Raw genomic sequence first — 17,675 nt, forward strand, 5'->3', positions numbered from 1 at the left:
TTCTTTCAAACTTTCGGCACCTCCACTCCTCGGCCATATTTTTTAGAGTGGAACTGTTAGCACAAGTCTTGCATTTGAAGAAGCAAGTGCATGAGATCATATGAGGTTGATGGAAAATTAATGAAGATGCATTGATCATCAAGCTAGGGATCTGCTAAATCTGCAATTAACTTAAAGATCATGGAGCTTGTTGTTTGTATTGTATTCGTAGACCATATAACATAGGTTAGATGTCGTTTTGTCTTGGGTGTGCCCTTTTTAATCTATTAAAAAAGTTTTTAACAAGTTAAAAAGTTTGTTACATATAGTTTTGGTATGAATGTATCAATTAGTTGAATTATTATTCAATTGAATGATTTCACTTAAGTTAAGTGAAATCAACAGATTATAAAAAAAAATCAACCTGTTGAATTCACTTATGACCAAGCTATATAAGTTGCTTTTTAGAGAGATGAGACAAAACTTGAGATTTTTTATCGCAAAAAATAGTGATACGAATTTGGAAACTCTTTTTCTCTGGATTACACATTATGCAGTTGTTGATTGATCTTGGTTTATCTTTGAAGCATTTTTTCTTGGTTGAAGCATGAAGAAGACGTGTTTGCCTAGCTAGGGAGAGCCTCCAGCAAGTCTGGTTGTTCTTGTGCTTCTGCATTGTTCCTGGTCTGATTTCAGGTATGTAAGTTGGATTCTTATAGTGTTAGAGATAAGATTCTTGTGGGATTCAAGAATGTTAGTGTCTTGCTTTATTCAAAAGTGTAATCTATGAGTGATTTTGTAAAACTTTTAATATAGTGCATGATCAAGCCCTGTTTATCCTAATAAGCTGGATGTAGCTTTGTGATGTGTGATCATATCTCCCTTATCTTGTTTATCATCTAACTCTCAAGAAAAAAAATTAAATCAATCTTTGTAAGGTGTGCATGTGTTTTCACGTTATCTGGTAATACAACTAAGTTAGATATATTGATTGGAACATATCTTGGTTGATAAAGCATGTTGTTTGAGTGAGTTTCATGCATTTCACGTTTCTGCATAATTTCCCAAAATACCAGCTGATTGATTTTAAATTTTAACCTGTTAAATCATATTGCATGAACAACTTAATCTATTGTTTTTATGGTTTTAATCAGTTGAAAGTGTATAGTTATGCAATACTTGCATTCTGAATTTGTGGTCAGTTTGATTCAACGAAAATGGGCTTTAAGTTTTTAAAAAGTAAACATAGTATTATAAATCCAATTCAACCTCCCCTTCTTGGCTAAACTATCCATTTTGATACATACAATTGGTATCTAGAGCAAGGTTCTTGAATGTTATTCAAGTTTGATCCTAAAATTGTTTAAATGGCTAAAAACAAGCTTCCTTTTGTAAAAGGTTCCTCCATACATAGCCCAACTATGTTTAGTGGTGTTAACTACCAGTTTTGGAAAATTTTAACAAAAAGTTTCACTAAGTCAATTGATCAAGGCATTTGGGATGCAATTATGAATGAAACTTACACTATTAAACATGTTGTTGATAATAAGCAGGTTGACAAGCCATAGAATCAATGGAAAGAAGAGGAAAGAAGGCATGCTCAATATTATTGTACAACAAAGAATATCCTTACCTTTTTACTGAACATGGATGAGTTCTTTAGAGTCTCTCAATGCAAAAGTGCAAAAGACATGTGGGATGTGCTTGAAGTCACTCATAAGAGAACAAATGGTGTGAAAAGAGTAAGGAAGCATGCCTTGATCCAAGAATATGAGTTGTTCAAGATGCAACAAGGAGAATCAATAACTGAAGTGCAAAATAGATTCACAAATATTGCCTCAAATTGATAAAGAAGAGCTAAGCCTCAAATTGCTAATGTGTCTTGATAGGAGTTGGTATCCTAAGCTCACGACTATCTCAAAATCAAGGGATTTATCCACTATGACTACATCTGCAATGTTTGGTATGCTAAGGGAACACGAAATTAAGATGCAAAGGCTAAATGAGAAAGAGTCAACTGAGAAAAAGGTAAAGAATATAGCCTAGAAGACTAACACCAAAACCAATGATGAACCCAAGGAGGAGATGGCTCAATCAAGTGTCAAAGAGAACTTGAATCTACTTGTTAAGAGGTTTGGAAATTATCTCAAGAGGAAAGGCAATAAAGGTAATAAAAAGAGGTAGACTCCTAGTTTCTCTTGTTATAATTGTGGAAAAGAAGGACATATCAAAATTGAATGTCCAAATATTAACAAAGTTAATTAGCTATAATCAGAATTAGCCAATTTAAGAACTGATTTCGAACTCCTAGATATGATTTACAGTAATTCAACATGTTATTGTGAAAATCAACTAGCTTCAAAACCTTGTGAAAACTGCACTATTTTGAAAAAATCAAGTTAAATACCTTTTTGTCAAAACTTGATTTCATCCGAACAAATAAAATGATTTTCGAAAATAAAAAATATTAAATAGTAAATAATGATAATAAAAATTAAATTAAATGAAATAAGGTGTATGAAGAGAAAATTAAATTTTCTTTAGAAGGTTAATTAGTTATCTTAATCAAGAATTAAAAAGATAATAAATAAAAATTATTTTGGGCCCAACTTTTATAATTCATATAAAAATCCAATTTATGTTAATTGTACCCTATTGTTCTTATTCTTCCCATTTTTTAGCAACCCAATATCTCTTTTATTTTCATACTCGCTTACTCTTTTTTTATACCTCTACACCTAACACACACACACACACTAAACACCAATCACAAACCAACCCACACACCAGACCCATTTTCTAAAACTAACCCTCCTTCACACTACACTAAACTCACTAATTCACCTCACTCACAAACTCAGACACCATGCACAGACTAACCTGCCACTTCACTCATGCGCACATTACAACACCAACGTACACACTAGCACCACCTCACAATCACTCACCACTCACGCACACATTAACTTGCCACCTCACCCACACACATTACACACCATTCACACCTCACCTTAGATTTACTCGCCAACAAAACACCACACACCTTATATTATTTTTAATTAAAAATATAATATTTTAAACTTACCGTGTATTACCCAGAGAACTCTTTTTTTTCCAAGTAAAAAAAAAACCTTGAAACCTCACCTCACTCTCAAACCCTCACCTCGCTCGAACCCTCACCTCACTCTCGAACCCTCACCTCGCTCGAACCCTCACCTCACCCTCGAACCCTCACACCCACCGGAAACACTCTGTCATCGAAAACCTTCACAGTCACCGAAAACCTCCACACTCCGTCGTAGACACAAGAAATTGGCAGCAACCTCCATCCTACGCAGCAACGTCGACCTTCATCATTGACTCAGGCAATGTGACTCTGTGGCAGCAACGCATCCCAATGAGGTTGAGGTTCATACTCCAACCCTGTCCAAAATGACATTCATGTTAACAAATCAAAACCCCCTTCATAAACAGTAACTTTGCGCACAATAAGGAATCTAAAACCTCCACGAATTGGGAAAGAATTATAAGTGATGGGTTTATAGTTTTACGTTTTGGGGATCTATGTTGGTGACTAACCATTTTCTTTATTATTTTAGTTCTGTTTGAGTTATTTTTTAGGCTTTCAAGTTTATGTGGTTTTGTCATGATACAGGTTGTTGCATCTGCAGATTGTGCTGGGGCGTTGGGTGTGCTTGAGATTTGCAACATTTACTGGTATTCCTTTAATCATTGTGCTATATGGTGTAGATGTGTTTGCTTGTAAATGATGGTCTTGGGATGGATATTGTTTTTAACTTAGCTTAATCAAACTAGAGATTAATGCTTAGCTGATATCAAGCATTGTGTTGAACTTGGGTAGTTTTTTTGGTAGACTATTTATGACATAGCATGATGGGATTCTTGACAGTTGAAGAAAACATTCTATTCTAATTTATCTTGTTCATTTCCTGTAACTTTTGCAAGATGGTGATGATGTAATAGGCTTTACAAATTCTATAAACAGGTACGCCACTTATGATGTACTAATTGCATCTGAAAATTCAATAAATAGTGCTTTCTAATTTCTTGATTTTATAGAGCTGAGTAATAGTTATAAGAGAATATGGTTTAGCTAATTGCTTAGATGGGTTGAAACCATATTTACCTATTGAATCATACGATTTAGACACAATGAAAAATATCTTGACATACATAGAGTGAATGCGTAATATTGTATTCCATACGCATAAATCTGATAGTAATAATTTTAAACCACGAATTGATCACAAATCATTATAATCATAATTTTATGGACCAAACTTGTGGAGTTAATGCGTAATATTCTGTTTTTATCTCATTTGAAATGACTCATGAGTGCAACAAAACTCACAATCTCTTTGCATATCAATCAATAATAGAAATTCCTTGAAATGGGCACTACTAATGATTAGGGGTCCATTAAAATATTATTTGACAAATAAATGGGAAAATACACATCTTAGGTAAATATTTGCAGTGCAGAAACAAATTATGTCATAAAATAGTGCCTTTGCAGTGTAGAAACAAATCGGTAACTATTTTTTATTAAACCTGCACATGATTGGTATTGGCCTATATTGTGAGGGGGATTGAGAGAAGAAGTAGGAAAGTTGCAGCGGAACAAAACCTTTCAATTAAACATTATTGATTTCGCATAACTAAATTTGAGGAGGTATGATTGTTAAATAGGATGGTCGAGGGAGGTTAAGGGGGTCTCATTTTTGTGAAATTAAGCTGAAGAGATATTAGGCCTCACAAGGCCATTTCTTTATTCAACATCCATGCATATCTAGTTCTGTTGTCACTCTAGTGCTGAACTGGGATTAGAGTTCTTGAATAAAGTACATTATTTTCCTACTCTACTGGTGCCAGCGTTAGTCTGCATGTAACAGATGTCTAGTGAAGAGATGTGTGTGGTATATGAATTTTTAACATTTTATCATTTTTGTTAATCTTATGAAGGATCTCTTTCTAATTAATACTTTTTTGTTTCTATTGCAAATTTTATGACTTTTCATGTTGTGGCCTAATCAATCTTTCATTAAGTATATGATAGGGTTTGATTTTTGGTTTGTATATGTATAGGAAAGTTTTATTGTAAAATGATATATAAAAAGTTGATTGTAATGACTTACTGCTATATGTCCTAGGTGTGTCAATTTTTCTTAGATCACAATTTTGATACTCATGCACTTATCTATCCCTTTTCTTTTTGTGGACAGAGTTGCACCATCTGAGGTCCTAGCTTGGTTTTTTGTTGATGAGAAGGTTAAAGTTCTGGTCCTAAAGTCACACTTTCTTGATAAAATTTCTTTAAGGTACTACATTGCTGACTTTTTTGACTGATATCTCTTATTTTTGGTTTACATCCATTTGTTACTGTTTATAAGTAAACAATCCAAACTACTACAAAACTCAAGTAAAACTACATGGTTAACTATTCTAACTCCTAAAACTATAAAAATAAGATTCAACTAAGTAATGTATAACTAGGCTAGTTAATTATTCAAGTGTAAATGAAGACTGTTGTGTTTTGACAATTATAGCTCTACACAAATGTACTTTGATGTCCATTAGCCTCCCCCACTGTTGTCATATCCATTTGAGCTTCAATGCAAAAGTCAACTATAAAATAAATTATGTGGATTTTTGCCAAAACTAGTGTAGATTTCACCTCTTTGCTGATTCTTTTCACTTTGTTCTCTTGATCACTAATCTTGTATCAACTTTAAAGCACTGGCCTACATTCCATTTCACTGCACCTCTTTGCTGGTTGGAAACATTATTTATTCAAAACTACTCAAACTAGACTAAGCTAGGTCACTAACTAGACTAAACTTGCTAAAAACTACAAACTAGTACCTACAATTTACCTATTCTAAACTAGATTTATGACACAATAAAACTCTCTAAATGCATACAAAGTAACCTTAATCTAAACTAAACTACTTAAGGTAACTAGAAATCAGTTTGTGTTATACTAAACTAAGCTAAGATGTAAAAATACTATAACTAGCCTAATAATGCAGAATTATAGAACTAACAAAATAAAAAATAGAAACTAAGAGTAACTACCTACTCAAATTGATTCTAGAACTAGGATGCTGAAATTAGTAAATGTTATGACCAATACTAGACTACACTATTATAGTATAGGTTAATGAAGCTAAACAACTAACAACTAGACTAAACTACTACTATCCAAAACTAATTAACACAAATTAAGAAAAAACTAAGAATATGACACTCCAAACTAAATTTAAGCTAAAAACTATGAATTAAACACTTTAACCAACCCAAAATGAATGCAAATGGACAAAAAAAGTGGAAAAAGTAGAAAATTATCACACCCTCACACTTGAACAATTGCAAACTTAGGGAAAAATAAAAAGAAAAGCAACTCACTTTCTAAAAATAGAAACAAATCTCCCAATAAAAATTTTGCACACTTGACTCATCCTACTTTTCTAACTAAAAACTGCACATCCTAATTGCTTTTTCCACTTTTCCATCTTTTTCATATTTTTCTTCTTCACCATAATTTTGTCATTTTGTTCTAATTTTTTCTGTCATTTTGTTCCAGTTTTTGCTCTCATTTTTCATTGATTCACAAGATATTTCAGTAACCAACTCAGTCACATATGCCTCCTTATCAAAAATCCCCCCGCACTTGAACTCAACAATGTCCAATAACTCAGCCTAATTCACCTCACAACTGTAGAACAATGAATAAACATGGTTTTATGGGTCCAAGGTGCTAATAAGCTAAAAATTCATAATAAAAGTTAAAAAATAGGCTAAAAAATGGGCACAAGGGAAAATTGCCCAAGTTAGGTTATATTTGGCAAATGACTCAATTCAAAAAGGCCTATATAACATCAAGAATGCACATTTAATCTAGATATACAAAACAATAACAAAAATAAAATCTGATTATAAGAACCTAGAAATACAAAATTTTTTAACAACAAAACAACAAAATAAGCTAAGCATGGAATAAAAGTTGTAATCTATCTAAACTAATTCATTTACAAGTTTAAAACAGAAAACTGAGAGTAGAATTTAAGGTAACTATTGAAAACAATGAAAAATTCAAAATACCACCTATAGACTAAAATTTGTCCAGTTTACAACCCAAGAAGTTAAACTATTATACTAGTTAACAACTAGAACGAACCTATAAATTAAAATAGACCTAACACTACTAAAATCAACCAAAAACAACCACTAAGCATGTCTTAATTCATCAATCAAAACCAAATATGCAAGTATTTACGAAAGCAAAACAGTCACTTAGAATTTAACTATGCACCTAGAATCATCGTAGTAAAACAGAACAAACAACATAAGACTAGCGAATATAGTAATTGCAAAATTATTTACTCAACTATTGTTACAGAACAGAATGATCAAAGTAGTGTATATGAAAAACATGTAAAAGTTAACCTTCCAGGAAGTTTGAATGATTTTGCTACTTGTTGCAGTTCAAATTTCAACAATCAATATCCATTTTAATTTATTTTTTGACAAGTTACCATTGTTTTTATCAACAATGAATATTTGATTTTATCTTTTGTTAATATTTTCTTAAAAGCAATCCATCCTTAGGTTCTTAGAGGTTTATGCTATACTATATCGATGTTAATTATTGAAGATTAGCATAAAGATAGTTAACATAAAGATATTCAAATGGGTAGGGAATGATTTAAACATTGTGATCTAATATATATGTAACTTCTTTAAATACACAGATCATGACTTCATTTCCTTCAAGTCATGGTTGGATGTATGATAGGGTGTATAAAGGTAGAAGCGGTTTGAAACCTACTTTCATAATTGGGGTTGAAGAGTTTGTTGAAATAGCCTGTCAATGAAAGGCAACTTAAATGCCCATGCATTAAATGTGAGTGTACAAGGATTTATGATGTTCAAACAATCAAGCTCCACCTCTACAAGCATGGCTTTATGTCTGACTACTTTATTTGGATTGATCACGAGGAAGCCATAGAGAATATTTCCCATCATGTTGACGATGGTTCAGGAAGTCGTATACATGTGACTGAAGGACAAACATTTAACTCGATGCATGACATGTTGTGTGATGCTCTTAGACAACATGGGTCATTTTAAATACCAGAAATAAACTTCGAAAAGCCTCCGAATGAAGCAACTCAACGATTTTATAATCTGTTAGTCAAGTCAAATGAACCATTATTTGAAGGATCATTAGAGCCTAAATTATCAATCTGTGGTAGACACTTAGCATGCAAGTCGAATTGGAATGTCTAGATTTTATAGCAAATATGCTTCAAGATGTAACATCGATGAATAAAGCTTTACCTAAAATTTACTATGATGCTAAACGATTAGTATCAAAGCTTGGATTGACTGCTATAAGGATTGATTGTTGTATACAAGGTTGCATGTTGTTTTACGACAATGAATATGGGAAAAATGATGGAGCACTTATACGTTGCAAATTTTGTGATATGCCAAGGTATCATGATCGAAACACAAGAGCAAACACAAAAGAGCTTGTTCCAGTGAAAAGAATGTTCTATTTACCTATAATTCCAAGGTTGCAGAGACTGTTTGCATCAATGGAAACTACTAGTCAAATGTATTGGCATCATGAAAATAGAAGTAGCTCAGGCGTGTTACATCATCCCTCAGACGGTGAAGCTTGGAAGCATTTTTATCGGGTACAACCAGACTTTGTAGTTGATCTACACAATGTACGTTTGGGTTTATGCTCTGATGGTTTTAACCCATTCATTCAATCAACAATCCCATATTCCTGGTTGTCAATAATTGTCACCCCATACAATCTTCCTCCTGAAATGTGCATGACAAAGCCATTTATGTTTTTAAGTTGTCTAATACCTGGTCCACGCAATCCAAACGCAGGAATTGATGTGTATCTCGAACCTTTGGTGGACGATCTAAAGAAGTTGTGGATTGGTGTAGAAACATATGATATTTCAAGAAAGAAGAACTTTATCATGAGAGCTAGTTAATGTGGACTATAAATGATTTCCCTACATATGGGATGTTGTCTGGCTAGGGTACTCAAGGTAAATTGGCATGTCCACATTGTATGGAGCATTCAAAAGCCTTTACATTAGAAAATGGAGGGAAAAATTGTTGCTTTGACTCACATCGTAGATTTTTACCTAGTGATCATGCCTTTAGAAAGAATAAAAAAGCCTTCTTAAGAGCGAAAGTTGAAACTGATGGCCCACCAACTACAATGACACTTGACTTGGTTTGGGAAAGAGTAAGGGATTCACCAATGGCCACAGAAAATCCTCGTTTGTTGAAATTATGAGGATATGGCGAGGTTCATAATTGGAGGAAAAAATGTATATTTTGGAATCTTCCTTACTGGAAAGATAATCTCTTACGACACAACCTAGATGTCATGCACATAGAAAAAAATTTCTTTGACAATATATTGAACACTGTCATGAATGTTAGTGGTAAAACAAAAGACAATAAGAAAGCAAGGATAGATCTCGCTTTGTATTGTTGTCACCCTGACTTAGAGATGAAACTGCTAGCTAATGGAAAAATGTTTAAGCCTAAAGCCAATTACTCTTTAACTATAGAGGAAGCAAAATTAGTTTGTCGTTGGATAAAAGAACTCAGGGTGCCTGATGGTTATTCATCAAACTTGGCAAGATGTGCTGATGTTGAAAAGGGAAGGATACATGGGATGAAAAGTCATGATTGTCATGTGTTCATGGAATGCTTACTTTATATTGCATTTAATACTTTTCCAACACATGTTTTAAATCCCCTAACCGAATAAGTCATTTCTTTAAAGACTTATGCTGTACGACATTGAGGTATGACGATTTGGTTACAATGGAAGAAAACATTCCACTAATTCTTTGCAAGTTAGAGAGAGTATTTCCCCCTGCATTCTTTGATTCAATGGAACATCTCCCAATTCATCTTGCATATAAAGCTAGACTTGGTGGTCCAGTGCAATATAGGTGGATGTATCCTTTTGAAAGGTAATATATGATCAATCTATTTCATATAAAATGCATTTATTTAACGATTACAAAGCATGACCAAGAAACAATTTTTTTATAGATTTATGGGAGATTCTAAGCGATCAATCAAAAATAGGGCAAGGGTTGAAGAATTGATATGTGCATCTTACATACACCGAGAAACAACTTATTTTTGTTCCCACAATTTCAAAGGTTATATGTTGTCATTGCGAAGTAGTAGAAATGAAATGGGAGTTGAAACCAACCAACCATCATTGTCCATCTTCAACCAACCAACTCGTCCTTCTGGCAAGCCATCAATTCATTGGTTAACACAAAGAGAATGGGATTCAGTCCACGTTCATATGTTGATCAATTCCCAAGAAGTGAAACCATACCTCGAGTAAATATTTTCCAACTATCGATTTCATTGTTATAATAACGTTAATTATTTTATTAAATTAACCTTCTGAATGACTTATTTAAATAGGTCATTCCTTCAATCTCAGGAAATACTTGACTCAGGAAACACAGATGCATGAAGTCAAGCTAAAAAGATAATAAATAGTGGGGTTTATGTAAAAGGGATTACAGACGGAGGTGAAGATGATTTCTATGGGATCATTAAACACATATACGAGATAGAGTACAATACTTCAAGCACTCCCAAGAAAGTAATTGTATTTTATTGTGACTGATTTGATCCATCACGAAGAGGTACAAGAGTGGACTTTAAATACCATGTTGCTGATATTCGGATGGATAAAAGATATGTGTTGTATGATCCGTTCATAATTGCTCACAATGTAAGAAAAGTATACTATGTCTCATATCCACCATCTCGAATAGATAAATGTGGATGGTGTGTTGTAATCAAGACAAAACCTAGAGGTCGCATAGAAGCTACTGATGTAGATAATGATATGCCTTACCAAGAAGACCAAGTTTCACACGTCAATGAAATCATAGAAGTTGAACCTATTTTAGGCTTCCAAGATTCAGAAAATGGTGTTGAAGTAGAAGATGAAGCCATAGAAGAAGACACAGAAGAAGAGGAAATTCAAGACTTTGATTTGGAAGAATAAGATGATGAAGGGGAATTTGATGATCACGAGTCAGAAGAAGACAATGAAGAAAAGGAATTGGATGATGATAGTTCTGAATAGGCATACATTGATTTGTACCAATTTCTGTTTGGACAATTTTTTGTTAGATTTGCCTTTTGTGTGTTAAACTTATGACTTTTATTAAGTACTTTTAGATGAGGGTGGCAAAATGATACATTGTACTTGTTTTTTTCTAAGAAGATTGATACAAGACTTCTCTCACTCTTTTATCATCAAATTGATACACTCCATATCCTGATTTAACTTTAGCAGTATCCCATCAATTAAAAGGAAAAAGAGACTTCTTTAGTAAGGTTCAATCAATTGGATAATTAGATATATTCAGCATGTTTAAAAATATGAATATAGTAAAATCATGCTCAAGTCAATATACTAGCAAAACACTCGCATTATAAATAGAATATAAAGAACTAATTCATTGCCAACTTGCAACTAGTTACCAAATATAGGAACTGATAGAGGACCTGGGGGAGTGGAAGAGTAGGTTTTAGAAGTTAAGAAAATTTTGCATATGATTAGAAAAAAAAAGGGTCGTGGCAATAGGAATGGAAACACTAAATGGTGATCCGACATTGGCAACGCTTTGTGAACCAGTGGAAAGGGCAAACTCAAACCATTCATTCACAACTGGACTTGCTCACAGTATGGGACTTAGGTGTGTATATTTTCCCTTGTTTCATTAAAAGTCACTAAATCACTGAACTGAAAGTAATTCCTACATAAGCGCATTAGAACATGGTGTTAAAAGGTTTAGAGATTTAACTGTCATGATAGAATCTATTTCTAGAATAACAATAGGATAAGTACATGTAGAAATTAGTCAATTATGGCTATAGTATTTTGCTAGTAGTGAAAAGAATATAAAGAAAAACCAAGCGTTATAATTATTGGACTTCAACAAAAATTATACTAAGCAGAAAAATTTGTTGGTAACAATCATATAATTGCTTTGTCTCTTATGTATAATTTTTTACTGCAAACATTGGAAAGTTTATAAATTAATTATTAAACTGATGATTATCCTAAGATAACATAGGTACTACTTGGCGTAACTTTATTAGCTTTACTTTCCCTTGAAAGGAGATAGCCAAACACATTTTGGTAAAAACTCCTATTAAAATGAAGTTTATTTTTTATTAAAAAAAACAGGGGAAAACAACATATATATATATATATATATATATTTATATAAAATTTCTAGACCAGAACTACTTAATGAACTAAGAAACCAAACTTCGAGATTGAAAGCTTTTTAAAACTCTTATTTTGAACTTGAACTTTAATGTTTTTCCTAGAAAGGATTTAAGAACCAAGCACTTTTACTTTTAGCATGATTTAGTCCTATCATTTAATGGATTCATGGTAAAAAGGTTCAGAAAAAGTTGTTATTCTCCAAAACTCTTTGTTTGCAGTTTCTTTCAGAGTTGGACCTGAATTTATGAAATTTTTTGAATATTCATATTAATTGTTCTGTTTCAAGCAACACTATTGTTGAGATTGAATCATTCTTTGTGAAAATCTAATAGCACGATGCTTAAAGGAATCAATTGAAGAAACACGAATAAGTCTAGTTAATGGAAGAGTGAGATAATTAGAGTAAAAAGAAAACGTTTATATATTGGTGCTGATGAAGTTGGTATTCAGATGGGTTGAAAGTTTTTTTGAAAGCAAGGTATTTGTATGATGTTTGCTGACTTATTTATTATATTCTTGTATGTGAATTACTTTCATTTTCCATCAATTTTTGTATACGATAAAATAGTAATTTTGATTTGGTTAAATTAGATATTCATCGGTGCTTAAATGTAGAAGTTGTATATCATATTAATCAGCGTTAATTTTCATAGGTTGAGAAGATTGATTTGGTTGGACATATCCAAACTCTACTGCTGAAAACAAAGACAAAAAAATCAAATTATAGAGCTGATGATAGTGGTGGCAGTTAGAAGAAGCTTCACCTTCAAAGTCAATACAAGCAATCCAAAGGTTGGCCCATTTATCTGAACACATTTTTTTATCATGTGATTTTAGAATTGACAAAGTATGTCTATATATGATAGGAAGAAAAATAGTTGAATGGTGATTGATACACAATCAGAAGATGTATGTCACTTATTTTTTTATACAAAAATGGGTGTGAAGGGAATGATGAGAAAAAAAGAAATATTTTCTACTGGTGTAGTCTTGACATGCAGTCTTTAAACTGAAAAGGATTCTTAATTGGTGCTGCGATTTTATTGAAGGACGAGATTATTACAATACACAATAGCAAAATATTGAAATGAATTTCCTACTCCTACTAAATACACATTTTATAAGGGTTTAACTTGATAAAAAATTTGAGTGGATAATTTACTGACATTTCTAATGCACGTGCAATTGATTTGTATATATGTCATCATGATGTAATAAAGACATTATTGAACCATCTTTACCTATTGCCAAAAAGGGGAGAAAGGGGACAATGAAGGGAAGACGACCAAAATATGTTCTTAGATTACCAACACAAAAAACACATGTACTTGAATCCCCTATTGATCAACAAAATCCTTCTACAACTGCAAATGTTGTACCAATTCCTTCCCAACCATCAATAGCCGAATCTACCCCTTTCCAACCCTCCATTGACCAACCCATACCTTCTCAACCCCTCATTGTTCAACCTATGCAACCTCATGTTAATGAACCTACACCTTCATCTATGGCTTCCCAATGTGTTGGTGCTAGATTGACATCATTATCTCCCCCCTCTCAACAAAATGATACACCAACCTCAATACCCACCCGATCTATTCAGAATGTACTTCAAGACGATGACCCTCCTAGTGCTTGAAATTATTGAACCTTGTAATGATGGGTAATAATAAACACTAGTTGAAATCATTTTTTCCTTTATATTATATGGTATTTTTTTCATATTGACATCATATTTTCAACAATGTATTTATATTTTTAGATTTTACCCAAGTAGAGTTGCCTCCAAGGCAATCACAAAGACAATTAAGCAACAATATTTTGACCGATGGTTGACTTGGGGTGCAATGTTGGATGAAGAGAAGGAGGTCTTCTTTCAAAGGTTCAAGGTAAGTTTATATTTGTAACCTACCCTTTACTAAAATTTCAATTAAGCATATTTAATTTTTTTGCATATATTGTTTACTGTAATAATCAATATCTTACCTACTATATTATCTCTTAATGTAGAGAAAGGTTACTTGGAGACCTGAACATGAGGAGAAGATTAGAAAGATTTTCAACACAAAGCCCTCTCATAGACTTTCTGAAATCTTCATGGAAGCAAGAAAAACTGGGAAAAAACCTTATTGGATGTTTGATAGAGTATGGAACAGTTTGCTTGTTCAGTGGAACCAACCCGAGTTTCGATCAAAGAGTGCTCGTAATCAAAAGAATCGAGAATCTGAGAAGGGTGGATGTTTGCACACAGGTGGCTCAATCACCATCCATGAGCATGCCCTTCGCATGGTATGAACATTAAAAAATATTGTTATATAACTTGATTACTATTTTATCATGATTAATTAGTTTTTGTTATAGGCAAAATAGTTGGGTCGTCCTGTACATTTTGATGACCTTTTCCACCATACTCATGTTCGAAAGAATACCGGTGATTTTGTAGATCACAGATCTAAACAAACATATGTATTTTCTCTAACTTCTTAGATATTTCCTCATTTTTAAATATAAAGATTTGCCATTATATAATATGTCTATTTTTGAATAACAGGAGGAATTTCAAATTGTATTTTCCCAAGCAAGATCTGAGGCTGCTACTTGTGGTGAAGAAGAAGAAATATCTTTATTGGACCCTAATGAGGAAGAGAAGTTAAGGAAAAATTTTGGTTACCTGCTACTGGTGGCAAAAATCCTAAGGGACGGTATATGGGGTTGGAAAACTGAATGAAAATCATCTTTGCGGGGAAGCCTTCACACAACAACCATCTAGTTCTACAATTATGGATTCACAAAAGATTCTAAGGTTGGAAGAAGAAATTTGTCAATCTACGGAGGAGTTTCGTCAATCTAGGGAGGAGAATCAACGACTGTAGAGAAAATTAGAATCCCTAGTAACTGTTGTTCTCCCTCTTCTTCCTCCCGCTGCCAAACCATTTTGCAAGACGTCAATGAACAACCACAAAATGAGGACCAAAACCAAGATGATGCTCAGGAGAGGGACCACCATCATGGACAAAACTCTTCTCATTATGCAGATTATTAGTTAGGTTTGTAATTGTAGGACTTGTTGAACTAGGGGTAAAATTAGTTAGTTTTTAAATTGTAGGACTTGACCTATGTAGATTATTTGTTAGTTTCTTAATCTGTGTTATCTACTTTATTTTATATTTATTGTTTTTAATGTTTTGATGTGATGATATGAATGATGTTAAACCTTTGGAAAATTATGTTGTTATACATGAATGTGTTATTTGAATGTTGGGATGTTTGTAGGATCTACAGGTGGAGGCCAACTTTTATGTCTAGACATTACTTCTCGTCTATGATATAAAACTACTACATTTTCTATTTTAGAATCTTTTATGAGTTATAATTAAGTAGACAAAATTGTCTACTGCATTGTTTACAGGTAGAGTTTAGATGTGAGTACTGACATCAATCAATATATGTTAAAATATTTAATAATAATTTTTAGAAATTAAAATTATTTTAAATTTTTTATTATAACATTACCTACAAAAAGTTTCGTATGTAAATTACCTACGAAGGTTGTTGTAGATAATTACCTACGAAGATCTTCGTAGATAATTTACACATGCAGAATGTTGGAGATAGTTACCTACGAAAGTTTTCGTAGATAACTTACCAACGAAGATTTTCGTAGGTAAATTACATACACAGAATATCGTAGATAAATTACCCATGACAGTTTTCGTAGATAAGTTACCTACGAAATATTTCGTAAATAAATCCAATTGTAAATTATCCACAACTGTTTTTGTAGATAATCATGTTCGTACGTAATTCGTAGATAATTATCTGCATTCTCTTTTCGTAGATAATATTCCTAGGTAATTTATCTACGAAGACAAAATTTCGTAAATAAAGTTACCTACCAGCTCAATACCTACGAAATTTGCTTCGTAGGTAATTCATAAATAACATCCTATTACCTACGAAAAGTGAATATTACTTACGAAAAACTAGCATAGATAAGAAGTAGATTTCTTGTACTGATATATGTTCAAGGATCAATTTCATCATCACAAACACCTAACTTTCAACCTCAAGGAACATAACATGTTCATCCCCTTTCTAATCTCCCTCCCAGGAAACCAAGAACGTCCAACGATTCGGTCATTAATCCTTTCTATCTCCGACAAGACCATTTGTAACATCCCATTTGAGATGTCACGTATAAAATAAAATCTTTCCAACTCAAAACACAATCACTAGTATCATCCTATCAAAATAGGAGTTTTCAAAATTATTATATATCAAATTAACAACTGAAAAAAATATCCATCTACAACGACTTTATTCATAAAAACCAAGTATGGTCTAACCAACCAATTGGAATAAATTGTCTAAACAAGTCTTAATATAATGCTTCAAGTTTAAACCTCGAAAAAGCTGACTATTACAGCTTTAGCTAAAGGAACATTTTAAAATGAAAAAAAAAAAACTTAAGAAGCTTCCCGACGAGCTCCTAACCGTTAACCTTCTTTGGCTAAAACTGCATCGATATCTACTTCTGTATAACACAAGTTATACGATCATCGCAAATGGAAACAACAATGACAAACATGCAAGGGTAAGCTAACTATGTAACATATCACACAAATCAACATACAACTCACTTAGCATTGCCATAACATATCATAACTCATCCAAGCTATCAACTATCACATGTTCTCAAAGCCATGACATGTAATCATCAACATATTTCCACTAAGTAATATTAAATGGAATGGAATTATCTCATAATTAACCACCCAACTAGTTCTCATATGCAATTTACCAAAGATGTCACTTCCCATTACTCTCACATTACAAATATCAAGAGCCTCGACGAAGTCTACAACTTCTCATCACTCTTATCGAACCTCAGCAAAGTGCACCACTTCCCATTACTCTTATGGAGCCTCAACGAAGTGCACCTCCAATACAATTTATGTAGAGATACCTTCCAATATATTCATATCCAAGTATACATTATCTCATCATGATCACACATCAATCAACAATCACATGATTATCTGCATGCAAGATCAATAAACACACAAGCACATCAAGGTCTCATCATCACATGTATCACAATACATTTACATCATACAATCCTTATCATTATACTTAACATACATCATTCATAATGCCTAACATCCAATACACCACAAACAGAGTGTATCACAATTTATCACAACAAAATATAAACTCAATACACTAATGAAAAAAAAGTCTTGTGTAACATATATCTCCAACTAAAAACCTCCAAACCAAGATCATACAGTTCAAACTAAATAATAACATGATATGGACTCGCTGTCAAACTTTCACCAAAATCTGATGGTTA

General features: G+C 32.8%; 1 protein-coding gene across 8 annotated transcripts; it reads left to right on the top strand.

Moving 5' to 3' along the window:
* The first annotated feature begins 3,171 nt into the window (after positions 1 to 3,171).
* Positions 3,172 to 15,581, top strand: LOC114181270. 8 transcript variants are annotated; one of them, XR_003603780.1, is made up of 11 exons: positions 3,172 to 3,381; positions 3,635 to 3,696; positions 3,946 to 3,985; positions 5,223 to 5,318; positions 10,102 to 10,404; positions 10,492 to 11,783; positions 12,976 to 13,114; positions 14,085 to 14,211; positions 14,333 to 14,611; positions 14,684 to 14,788; positions 14,874 to 15,581. XR_003603780.1 is itself a non-coding variant. In XM_028067678.1 (7 exons), exons 5-7 carry the CDS (start codon positions 14,170 to 14,172, stop codon positions 15,048 to 15,050), a joined length of 498 nt encoding a protein of 165 aa, XP_027923479.1. In that variant the 5' UTR covers positions 3,172 to 3,381; positions 3,635 to 3,696; positions 5,223 to 5,318; positions 12,976 to 13,114; positions 14,085 to 14,169; the 3' UTR covers positions 15,051 to 15,581. The 8 variants fall into 8 exon arrangements, 2 of the variants coding, with proteins under 2 accessions (XP_027923479.1, XP_027923477.1); XR_003603781.1 differs by having other exon boundaries at positions 10,511 to 11,783; XR_003603779.1 differs by lacking the exons at positions 10,102 to 10,404; positions 10,492 to 11,783.
* Positions 15,582 to 17,675: the final 2,094 nt, after the last annotated feature.

This window comes from Vigna unguiculata, chromosome 4, assembly GCF_004118075.2.
Source record: "Vigna unguiculata cultivar IT97K-499-35 chromosome 4, ASM411807v1, whole genome shotgun sequence".
In the NCBI taxonomy this organism is placed as follows: domain Eukaryota; kingdom Viridiplantae; phylum Streptophyta; class Magnoliopsida; order Fabales; family Fabaceae; genus Vigna; species Vigna unguiculata.

Excerpts from the sequence above, each read along its gene's own strand:
- LOC114181270 (XM_028067676.1), top strand. The coding sequence starts at position 13,888 with ATGATACACCAACCTCAATACCCACCCGATCTATTCAGAATGTACTTC. Across the intron at positions 13,986-14,084 it reads ATTGAACCTTGTAATGATGG|ATTTTACCCAAGTAGAGTTG; the intron begins GTAATAATAAAC and ends TTATATTTTTAG. Across the intron at positions 14,212-14,332 it reads TCTTCTTTCAAAGGTTCAAG|AGAAAGGTTACTTGGAGACC; the intron begins GTAAGTTTATAT and ends CTCTTAATGTAG.